This window comes from Nycticebus coucang, chromosome 9 (assembly GCF_027406575.1).
Source record: "Nycticebus coucang isolate mNycCou1 chromosome 9, mNycCou1.pri, whole genome shotgun sequence".
Lineage (NCBI taxonomy): Eukaryota > Metazoa > Chordata > Mammalia > Primates > Lorisidae > Nycticebus > Nycticebus coucang.
The window spans coordinates 15,357,630-15,370,650 of NC_069788.1; the positions used below are offsets into that span (position 1 = coordinate 15,357,630).

At 33.3% G+C, this 13,021-nt stretch overlaps 1 protein-coding gene across 2 annotated transcripts in view; it reads right to left on the minus strand.

The window, feature by feature from the left end:
• The window catches only part of ADGRB3 (adhesion G protein-coupled receptor B3), a 738,597-nt gene that overhangs the window by 430,582 nt on the left and 294,994 nt on the right, over positions 1-13,021 (minus strand). For both annotated transcript variants that reach the window (XM_053603066.1, XM_053603067.1), the window contains exons 3-4: positions 11,296-11,457; positions 4,903-5,067 (exon numbers count right to left, since the gene is read on the minus strand). In XM_053603066.1, the coding sequence (XP_053459041.1) occupies positions 4,903-5,067; positions 11,296-11,457 (327 nt within the window). The remainder of the gene's footprint in view (positions 1-4,902; positions 5,068-11,295; positions 11,458-13,021) is intronic.

Sequence of the window (13,021 nt, forward strand, 5' to 3'; positions counted from 1 at the left end):
GAGTATATAGTGTCTGTAATGTATCTGAAAACTACAACCTGACAGCACTCCTGTAGGGGTCCCTGAGTTCACAGGAATGCTGTTTCTTTGTTTTGTTTTGTTTTGGAGACAGAGTCTCAAGCTGTCACCCTGGGTAGAGAGCTGTAGCATCACAGCTCACAGCAACCTTCAACACTTGGGCTCAAGCGATCCTCTTGCCTCAGTTTTTCTATTTTTTTTTTTTTTTTTTTTTAGTAGAGACGGGCGGGGGGCTGGGGGGGTTCTCACTCTTGCTCAGGCTGGTCTCGAACTTGTGAGCTCAAGCAATCCACCAGCCCCGGCCTCCCAGAGTGCTAGGATTACAGGCATGGGCCACAGTGCCTGGCCTAGGAATGCCATTTCTTAAAAAATGTAGGATGATCAGTGTTAAAACTGCTCAGCCTTACAGACTGACACCAACCTATATATAATACTTGTCCCTACTTCAAACCCAAGAGACAAATCCCTTTGAGTCTACAATTAAAGATGCAGTACTGAAAATTTATCATAATATCCTGTTTATTTGACCTATTTTTTCCCAAAACCCCTTAATGTTAAAGTAATACCTTCATATAAATCATAATAAATATCCTCCCCTTTATATCAAGATGTATAGTTTCCAAGGTACTTCTACCTAATATTAATCATATGCAAACCTATGACATGGAAGGATAATGAATACTGGCTGCATTTTATAAATGAGACAATTGAGGGAAAGAAAAGATAAGTTGCCTAAGTAAATATTCTTAATTAAGTATTAGGACCAAACCTTAATCTCTATATTCTGAATTCTAGACTACTCTGTTTCCCACTGAATCATGCAATTAAATTCATTTTTACGTAACCCAGTATATAAATGAAAAGATATCCCAATAGATCTTTTATTTATTTTAGTCTTTAATCTTTCACATAATTATTATTTATCCCTGTCCTTTATATTACTTATACTTTACTGTATACTTATCAGATTAAGAAATGGCTAAAGGGAGAAAATGAGAAATAAACTTAAATCATTGGCTCCTCTAGTCTTCAAGTACCAACTGTAGGAATAAAATTATCACCATAAAGTAAAAGAGTATAACGGAAATTAGTACAAAACTTGAGATTTTAAACTAAGAACTTAAGCTTTTATCTTCTCTGAAGTGTTTGATTTTGGAAAAAGTAATATAAATTTTTATTTGGGGATATATATCTATATAATTTTATTAGAAGCCCTACTAGAAAAATGTAAACATTCCATTATGTTTGACCGTTTTCCCCCATTAAATATTAAAAAAAATGAAACCTTAAGGACAGAGGTTTCTAAAGTGATCAAATCACTCTAGCAGAAGAGACACCGTGAGAAACGTTCAGAACTGGTCCTACGCACACAGCGAGACCTCTGTGCTGTCAGCAGCCCGCCTCATGCTCACGGTGAGGCTGTGTTATCTCCTGCTGGTCCTCAACCATTACAATAAACATACAGACAAAGTCACTTCAGAGATAAGAACAAGCTCACAGTGCAACCCTCAAAGTACCAACCATTCTTCTTTCTCAGCTAATATAAGTGACTGTTATTTCTTTTCGAATTATAGCTAGTCTTCCATTCACCCAGTTGACTTCTTAATATATACAAAAACAATCTTTGTTCCTTCCTAACAGCATCCAATCCAGAACTAAGGCTCTTTTCCTTAAATCCTCCGCCAAATCAACTATCACAAGCCCAAATTCCTTAATAAGTTTTTCTAACATCCTTTTACTGAGATGCCCCATAAGTCCTTGTGTTGGTTTTTCCTCCCTGGGAAGAGTCACAAACTCAACTTTGTCAATTACAGGTGTGAGCCTGACAGACCCTGGTTGGAAGGTGTAACTTCATAATGTTTAGATGTTCTTCGTTGCTCCTCACCAGGTTCTCTACCTTTCAGCATCTCGTCTAGTTCTTTAACCGTCTTGTGAAGTCGGTATCCTTTTACAGATGCAGAAACCAAGGATCACAAGAGTGACACAGTTACATTAAAAGGTAAAAGTCTAAATTTAGACACCTGTGTTCTCTTGCAAAAGTCCGAGATGTAGTCTTTCCACTACACCACACTAATGTATAATTAAATAGACATAGGAAATGTCCTTTAAAATCTTGGGATAAACTTAGAAATTTGGATTGTGTACGTGAAAAAGTCTTTTCAACAGTAACTGTTGGATAGATACTACCAGGTACAAAGTGGGATGAAGAGATACATAGGAAATTGAAGAGAAGTTCCTTGTCCTCAAATATTTCAATTATTAGTAGCGTTACAAACTCAATGCTCAATTAGTGACTGCAATGAAAATCCAGAGAAAATGGAAAACATAGGCTCAACTACGAGAAGCTTTGAATTTGGTAAGATGGAAAAACAGACCACAAAGACTTCTAAATGAACACACACACACACACACACACACACACACACACAGTATTTTACCTGTTAGTACAGTTGGAAAAAGGAAGAAAATGAGATCACATGATGTTTATAGCCAGGGAGTAAATAATAATGAATCCCCTTTGTTGCTCTGTGCCTCCTGCCAATCTCCCTCATCAAAATCAGCCACTGCTCTCAGGCATGGAGTACCAATTTGAACACATAACTCAAACTAGGAAATACCATATATGCTTTTTCCAACCTTCTTCTCTCCTATGTGGATCCTTCAAAAGAAGTGAGTAATGCCGGACATTGACTAAGCAAAGCATCTGATAAGATAATGACTATTTATATGTAGATATCAAACTCTGCATGAATAAAAAATACTTCATTATTTGATGAGAACAATGTATATATAATCATCCTTACATAGTGTCTAATTCATTATAGTGGTTTGCAACCCACATCATCTATGTTGGTTAATACACTAGTGTAACCAACGAGAACGTCTATAGATGTTGATCCACATTCTTCACAACTGATTAACACCCTTTAATTTGGTAAGATGGAAAAACAGACCACATAGTTTTTATCCCTTCAATAATTTCTTATGAATCTCAGGTAGGATGGTTAGATGAAATGTCTGTTGAAACCACAGAGCCCTTCAATTTTCATTGAGATTAGAATATTTCCAAGCCTTTTTTAGAACTGCTAACTTTTTACAACTTTATGTCTGAATTTTCTGAATATATTGTAAATTTTTTGATATTAGGAACTATATATCTTCTCAGTAGTGTCTTATATCTAGCTGATACATGAGGATGCTTTTATATTTAGTGAACATGGATGAATTTAGCTATCAGATGATGAGTTCTAAGGAGTATTCCAAATGTTTACATTGTATCAATCTCATATTTTATCATAATGATCAAATTTAGAGAAGTATATGAAATCATTTTAAAATCATAGTTATTAGAGTTCCCTTTCAAATAGTAAGTGAATTGGGATACAATATGAATCCCAATTTTACATCGTATCTGATGCAACTAAATTAAAGAAAAGAAATAACAGGATTCAGAAATGACACAAGATGTTTAAGTACTCAAGGTTGGTCCCATAATACTCACTTATGAAGGGAGGAGAGGTAGCCAGATTTGCAAATAATATAAACATAGTCAAAAAACAAAAGCTCTACCCATTTAATTTTGTTACTCTTAAATTATAATGATAGTATAATAACATTTAAAACCAACTTGCTTGGAAACACATATGTTTACTATTCGATTGAGAAAGCCCCCATGACTACATCAATTTAGGAAAATGAGTTTTGACATCTGAATCATAACAATATGGTTTCCTATCTACTGACATTCTAGTATTTTACCTCTAGAAAAGTTCACGGAAGGTATGGACTAAATGAGAAACTTGGTTCACAGCACTTTAACTGATCAGTGCCATTTTAATTTTTGTATTTATGGGGTTAAAGTTAGGCAAAAGGAGTATAAAAACGAATGTATTAAAAGAATTCAATGTAGTTATATATTATTTTTCATTTCCTTGTATTATCTGTTTCTTAGCACTATATGAACAAGTAAGAGTGAACTATATTTGATTCTCTATAATTGAAACCATTTAGCACTTAAAAATATAAAATAAATACAAAATTTGTATATAATTTTCCAAATCTTTGAAGAAAAGGCATGGTATAAATATGTAAGTGTGTGTCTATCTGCCTGTGTGTCTACAGAAAGAGGGAGAAGAAATAAGGCAGAATATAAGTGATCTCATTAAGAGAGTTTCAAATTTACTTTGGAAGTATTTTTTTAAACCAAATAATAAGATTATGAAGACGTTTCTCTGGCATAATGGGAGAAATTAGTTATCAAAGATAGATAAAATAGAATTGAAACATTTTAAAGGAAGGAAAATATTAAGATAACATAAACAGACACTAAGAACAGACTATACAGTCTTCATAATCACAAAGTATTATATATCGTTTATGATCTAAGCATGTTATCCATCTAACAATAGATCTAGAAAGTCTGATTTTCTAATTCATATCTGTCATTTTTATTCATGACGAGTGGTACATTCCAACTCCTTAATTAAATTAGTGTGAAGGAATAACATTAGGATGACTACCTCTAAATCAAGTCTATCTACTTTCAGTACAAAGGCAATAATCATGTCTAGCCTTTAGGACTCCTTGTAATTTTCCCAGGAGGAAAAACTAAGTGCAGATAAAAATCTTAGTGGAAAACATTAATATATACATTTATAGAAATCCAATAAATGTGAGCATTGATTGATACTCACCCAAGGAAACATTACACACCACTATGTATGATGGAATCAAGGAAAACACTCAGTTTTAGGCAAGAAACAAGCAAAGGGTATATTTTCCAATGTAACCCAATGAAAGTTGTACTCAGTATTTCCTATGAACACTAAAGATCACACATGACGTACATAAATGCAAAGTTCACCGAATGCAGTTTGTGCTCACCTGGGCAGAGAGCAATATTACAAGGCTTGTGATGGGTTTCAGGTCCTTCACACGGCCTTCCTCCATACTGAGGAGGGGTGCACGACCTTGTTCTTGTTCTTTGGCCTCGACCACATGTAAATGAACATAAACTCCAGGGTGACCATTCCTCCCAAACTCCATGTACTGTAATAAAGCAAAGAAGCTTCAACAACAAAAGCAAAGAAGTAGAGTCAAAAATATTTTTCTTTATAGTTAAGAAACAAAACTCATCAAATAGATAAACATAAGAATATTTCAAAAGATCAATAGAGATTATTTTCTATAAAATGTAAAAGATAAATAAAAATTCATCAAAATAATGGAAAAATATGTGCTTTTTCCTGTATTTGAACAATTATTCATGTCATAAACTAGAGACTTACTTCTTGTTATGTTTAATAAAAATGAACCTCTTTTCTTCATGGTAAAGTAGTCATGAATTATTTTTAAGTCAAAGTAATATGAATCAATAGTGTAGAGAATTAACATTCTCGTACCTGACATGATCTTCCAGAGTTGAATTTATATTTAAAAAGCTAAGGGTCAACTTAATTTTTCTAATGCTTGTAAAGGTTCAGGATTAAAGACTTTTATAGCATCAGAAAACAAAATTAAAAGTCTGAAAATTAATCTATATTTTTAAACAGGTTTTTAACAACACATTTTAGAATATAACTATGTTTTTTCCTTTTAAAAATTTGAGGTCAAAGTCACCAGAGTTTGAATTAAAAAAAAAAAATTCAAATACTGTATCGACTTGCATAAGATCCTACTTTTTTTCCAAATGAATGGTAAATATGAAAATCTCTTTCTAATGACCATAAAACTAGAAGATGCTTTTCTTCCTCTTACAACTTGACACAAAGGGAAATCCTTCTAATTAATAGAAATTTCTAACAGAAACAATGATCTAATTAAGATTATGCCTAACATAACTATAGATATGTCAATTTCTCAAAACTACCATTATAATTAATTCAAACTAGATCATAAATAATAACATAAATTGTGATCCTTCATAATAATATTGTGATAAATAGTAATATCTTTTACAAATTACCATCAGGCTTCACAGTTTAGATCCTTTGCCTGCATTGTCAAATCACAAGTCTCATCCTAATTCCTAATATTTGGGACAGTAAGTAATAGTATTCAGTGAGTAATGCAAATAAAATGAAGCCAGCAAAAGCATGCTCTTTGGTTCAAAAGTTCCTGTCTTGATGATGAATCTCTGGGTTTACTGTGCTCTTAGATGGTCCAGGTTCAGAACTCCTGGGATGAATAAAGGCAGAGAAATCTATAGCAGAATATAACAAAAGGAGATGTTCATTTTCTCTTCAACATTGGTAGGACTAAGCAGAAGTCCATGTAAGGCAGCAGAGGAATTATACGAGTAAATACAGTATTTCTAGAATCTTCTTCATGTATATGCTAACTAAGTTATTATTTTAAAAACACATATTTGACACCTTAATTCTGAGGTACCCATTCTCTTCCATTTATGTATCGAAGTTGCCTCATCTGGCTGTGAAACTATGGTCCAATAGTGAAAAGATGAGTCAAATTTGAGTAATAATTAATGAAAAGGGCATTAAGATTCTGTGACGCTTTCTGGAAAATATATATTTTAAAATAATATATTGAAAAATAATAAGAGGGTGAGAGAAAGTAAAATGTTTTCATTTTTGTCATGAAAAGTTTGAGAAACCAAAGCTAATTAGAATCCATTAATATATGAACAAAAAGTCCGTGTTTAGTGCTAAGAAGACTATTATAATATATACATATATAATTATATTGGGAAATTTAAAACGTAATTTACATGAATATATTTTGTTATATAAATGGATATGTTTATAATTTTTTTGCATTTATTTCCAATTACCAAAATTACTCCATTTAAAAACAGATTTTCCGTATTTCTATATAAAGTGTTAATGATGCTATATGGTATTCATATTGCTGCTTCTGTTCCTTTTCTCTTCTATCAAATTATAACACTGTACATGCTTTGCACAATTTCAGGAAAAAGGAAGTTGTTAAATTGGCAGATTTTTCTTCATAAATTACAAAATATGTTGATTAACCTTGATGGCTTAAACTATGAAACTGGAATCCTCAGAAAATTAATGCTACTTAATTCTTTTTAACAGTTTTCATGGTTACATGATAAAATGTCATGACTTATCTGGATCATTTTTAAAAAGATAAAATGTTTTTATTCATTTGAAAAGAATACAAATCATTAACAATGCTATTTTAGATACTACTGAATTAGTAGGAAATTATAACACATACCTTTTTATGTTTATAGATGCTATTTGTAAGATTAATGTTAAAGATTAGACATTTTTATTTGAATGGAAAACTGTTATTTTTTATTTTGCAGTAAAATCTGAAAATCTATAATGATCTAGTTCATTTAAAAAGATCCTAATAAAACCAATAAATACAAATCTGCCTCGACCACCTAAATTATTTTCTTCCTAGCTATACATATGTATATTTTTTGTGCTAACTGGAAAGGAAATGAAGGATATAAAATACACAGAATATATTAACATTAGATTTTGAAATAAACATATAAATTCTCTTATAATTTAGACTGGGCTGTATATAAAATATCTCTTTTAAGGGACAGGTTTCTTTTTTTTCTTGAGATGTAAATGGATATGACAACTGTGACATTTACAAAAAAATCCAAAAGTATTCCTTTTTCTACATAAACTTCTATAGGATTAGAACACATAAAGATTACAACAGTCATTCTCAAGCAGGAATAATGTTGACCCCGCCATTTGGCAATGTTGGAAAATTCTTTTTTTTTTTTTTTTTTTTGTCACAACTTGAGGAGAGAGGGGAGCTATTGGTATGGAATGGGTAGACATCAGTGCTGCTAAACATTCAAAAAATGTACCTGACATGCCCCCCACAATTAAGATTTATTGCATTCCCTGGATAGCTGAGAAACCCTGGATAGATGGGAAAACTGTAATTTAACCGGGACAGCAAATATACAACTCAATAGAATTCTCTACTTTGCTCAATTGACTTTCTGTTTATGTCCATTGTTTTCTATTCTGAGTACTAACAGTTCCTGAAGAAAATATAAAGTCAAAACAAAAGATTTGCTTTGTGGTACAAGAAACATATTATTCAATTTAATTAAGAAAATGCTTCTTTTGAAATTTAAAGGATGTGTGTGAGTAAAGTAATTTATAACACTATTGACTTTTGGAGTGCAAATAAATACAAGTTCTAATTCTATCATTCTACATATTTTGTGAAAAGTGACTTTTATATTTAATTTGGGTTTCTCTTGTGTTAATTTCATTAGTTAAATGCCAAATATATTTGGGTGGCCACAGGGTGACAGATCAGTTACTGATTTCTGAAGCTAATTTTCCTCTTGAGACTTTATTACTTTAGATAAATGTTGACACTGATTAATTACTGTTTAAATTTTTAAAATTCATTTTCTGTCACTGGTTTCAGAATATATTAGATTGAAAAGGAAGTATACTACCAGCATGGAAAATAACTAAACAAAATATTGAACACAAAATATTTCATAAAAAAAATACAACAGCCATATTAAAAGAACTCCTATTTCCTTTAGTAGAATCCTTATTCTAGATTTTTAAAACAATAAAGTTGCAAAATTATTCATGTTTGGAAAATTGAAAAGAAAGCAACAAAATTCTTTTCTTCCTCTTACTTCAACACTAAAATAGAACAATGATTAAAATATACATTTTTCTTATCAACACCACTATGTAACCAAATTTTGAAAGATGAAAAACTCTATGTATGAAGGTGAAGAGGTGTTATTGATTGGTGTGCACTTGTGTAAGTATTAAGATATTTAAGAAATCAAGGAAAACTTTATAATTATGAAATATTGTTCAATTTTCTAGACATCAGAGTGAAAGAGCTTGGCAGTTTGGTGTGGGAGAAGCACTCTTGCCCATTTCATGGGTTCTCCAGGCCCAGTGAGAGGTTTGTTCAGCAGTTTCTGGCAGAATGATGGTGACTTCCATATGTCAACTCTGTGAATGCACACAGCAGTGACTGGGAAGTCGGCTCTGAGTGGAAGATTGTGGAGAAGTTTAGGATCCAGACTCACATTTGGAGATCCATTTGCCATCAGACTGTATCCTTATATATTGAAAGGATCTTGACCATTCCAATAGATTGCGATGAAATAAATGTATATTATCGAGTACAGATTAATTCTCTACTGACACTTTTATCATTGCCAAGGACTGGGAACTTGATCTCAGAAAATCTTTTGTAAATACTGTAAGTACGGATCAACTTTAAATATTCTCCCAGGAAACCCTCTATACCCCCACCCAAATGAAAATCCACAAGCATTTGTCCTTGTGGTCAGAAGATGTCATTTCTAAAATATGTTGGTCAAATGATACATAATTACAGCTACAATTTCAAGAGATCTATTGTACAGTATGGTGACTGTAAAATGATAGGTATATTATTGAAAAATGTAAACAGAGTGGACATTAAGTGTTCTCACCACAGAAATGATAACTCTGCTGTGTATAAGGTAATGGATTTGTTAACTAGCTAGATTGAGCCATTTGACTATATGTATACACATGTGTACATGTACCTCAATACATCATGCTGTACAAGATGAAAATATATAATGCTGTCAATTAAAAAAATAAATAAAATCCTTAGCTCCTTCCTTACTTTCTTCTGTCTTCTCTTACCCCAGGTGCCTAGATTCTATGAACCCTATTTTTACCATCCTTTTTTTATTGTCTTCCCTCTCCATGACCTCCTTAAGCATTTTTTTCCTTTGAATCTTGTATTTTTCATTCCATGTTTTTTCTTGTCTAGTCTAATTCCCACTGGCCATCATTGATTTTTCACTTTTTCACTGGCTCTCACTGCTCATCTCCTGTTAATCTGTCTTTCCTTTCTCACAGTCTTCAGCTTTCTGCTCCGCTTAGCTTTTAATTTTACCTTCATCTCACTGCTTCAGTACCTTTCAATTGTGTTATAAAGGAATTTCCCACCTCGTTACATCATTCCTCCTCCACCTTCTGCCCACCACTTCCTTCTATTTCCTAGACTATCTTTTTTTATTATGAGAAAAACCACATCATGTAAAATTTACCATCTAAACCATTTTTAGTGCACAACTCTGTAGTGTTAAGTATATTCATATTGTTGTGAAACAGATCCTTAAAACTTTTTCATCTTGAAAATTTGAAACTCTATACTCACTGACGACAACTCCTCCAGACTGTCTTTTAATGGATCAACCTGGCCTATTCTGCTGAAAAATTGAGATAGTTCTTGCCCTTACCCCATGCTACCCACTCTCTCCTCTTGCTTTTAGCAACTGCAGAATTAGCCATCTCTAGAAATGGATCTCACCAGAAACTTCTAAGCCCAAGTTAGCAGATGGAAGGCTGCTACGGTGTCTGTCCCCTTCTTTATACCTACCCCTTTTTTGAGGCCGCTGGAAATGCTACAAAGGCAACTTCAGAGTCACCTGTGGTAGTCAATAAGTTTGCAGTCACCCATACAGCAAATGATTGGACAAAATGTAAATCCAGAGATTCACAACATTATTGTCTTTTTGAACCTCTTGAAAGAAAGCCCGAGTTCCTATTCATATTTAGTTTTATATAAAAGCCAGTGGTCTGAGAAGAAGAAACGTGTATAATATACATATGTGCTTCACTTGAACAACAAAATTTTGATGTAACTTGGAAAATCTGCCCCTAACTAAGCATGCTATGATGTTATGGTCCTTTTAACATGACCGATCACTTTCTCTTTGCCTCTCTCTTCTCTCCTTTATGGCTTTGTTTGCAAAGCAGTGGATGGCTCTATGAAGCAAGTTACATGAACAAAATAAAATAGCAGGAAGTTATTTTGTCAGGGACACTGTTTTCCCTGATAGGATCAAATATGTGGTAGGAAAAAGGCTGAGTGCCTGATGGACTATGTCAACCAGTGCCTTAAACAATGGATGCACATCCTATTTCTAGTATGCTGGCAAACTACATTTGTCCTCAAAATTAACTGGATAGTTTTACTTTCTACAATACAGAAAAATATTTGAACCTTAAATACTATTAGAAGCAGATACAGAAATTTGAAGCTAATATTCGCTATGCATAGGGTAGGGGAGTCACTTATATTATTTTTTGACTGCTCTGAAAGCAGAAATAATCCTGTACATGATAAAATATCACAGCTGAGTAAGAATGACACTTATCCACTCTAATTAAAATGGCTATACCAAGTTCATATGAAAATAACAAATCGTTCCAAATGCGTAGCATGACACAATTCAATAACATCCACAGTTGTAGTTGCTGCTAACACTACCTGGACAGAGGGCAGTGTTATTGCAAACCCTTGATTCTCTTAATGGGCCGCTGCAGTGGGTCCCGTAAGGTGATACACAAGTTCTGGTTCGCACCTGCGACCCTTGACCACAAGTAACTGAGCATGTGCTCCACTGGGACCACTCCTCCACACCAGATTCACCTGTGTGCAAGACAACAAATAAACATGAATACCGTCTTCAATATTCGTCTAGTGAGCATTATACAAACCAACATTATGACATGCAAGAAAAACTTAAATGTAAAAAATATGACAATACATCGAAAGGTTCAAGAAAACACTTCAGAGAAAAAGAAATTTAAAGAGGAATGCATATAATGCTGGTGCAAAGACCGGGTCGGCTATAACTTCTTGCAAAGTCCACTGCATGCAGGGCACTCTGAAGGAATACTACTACTATACAATACTGCAACACAATACTGCTAGACAGTAGTAGTCAGCATTGTTCGACATGAGTAATTGCTGAAGTGATTCTCTTCAAGCCAGTCTAAGACTTTGTACTTTGATGGGAAAGGAAGCAAAATGTATTTCTAAGTTTACTCTTTGGCTCTGGAGAACAGAAATACATCGACATGTCCTTCCCTGGTCCTTTATTGCATAACACCCTTTCTAACGCTAGATGAGATAGAGCCTTGGAGTTTGGACACATCCAATTTTTATTGTGCTGAGCACTGACACTTATTTATAATTTATTCTAGTACAATCCCTATTATTTCATCCTATGACAGCTATTTATTTTGTGGTAATTTATTAAAATCCTTCTGCCCCCAATTTTACCTATGTTTTAGAGTAGTGATTTTTATGTGAAATGAATGAAAATTCGTCTATAACTTCTATTAATTTAATCTGGACTAAAATTTACTCAAAATAGGGCTCAAAAAAGCCAATGGATATCTGAATTCATTAATTTTCTTGGAGTTAGCATTATACTGGCTCTTATTTTTAACTATCTATCTCTTATTTTTATTATTATCTGTCCCAAGGACTCTAAGAGTCAAGTATTTCTAAGATCATTGCCATAGGCTTCTAATTCTGGTCTGGCATCATGTTCAGGATCAATTTCAAAAATTGTTTGAAAATTTGCAGATGCTTTTTTCCAAATTCAAACTGGGTCATTTACCTGTTAGAGTAACCATTTACATTAATCATGTAGTTGCTGGAAATGTTTGCACTTAAGTGTTCCTGAAACCGTGTATGACTAATTAGATAGCTCAAAGAGAAATTTAACTGTATTTTATAGGTTCTGATTAGAATTTGCATTTGAATAGATAAGATAGTTTGCAGGCTTTCTTTCAAGAGGTTCAAAAAGACATGATGTTGTGAATCTACAGATTAACGTTTCGTCCAATCATTTGGTGGATGGGTGACTGCAAACTTATCTATCTTTTGTGGGGGGAGTTAGTAAATAACTTAGAAATTATTTGCAGTGCTCCTGAAAGTGTCTGGTCCACAAACTGGTTACTCAAGGACAGAGGAGTTTGGGCCTGAATGTAACTAAATACACAGATCTTTTCTCAGTGAGAAGTTAGTTCTCCAAAAAAAAAAACAACTAAAGTACAACTTCTGTTTGATGAAGCAGTTGATTCTATATTCTGGTGTAAATTGTTTCTCTCCTTGAGGGACCACAATAACCAGTTCATAAACAAGCATTGGTCCACCAACCACATTACTCAAAGTAGCACCTCTATAGAGCATTTGCTCATAT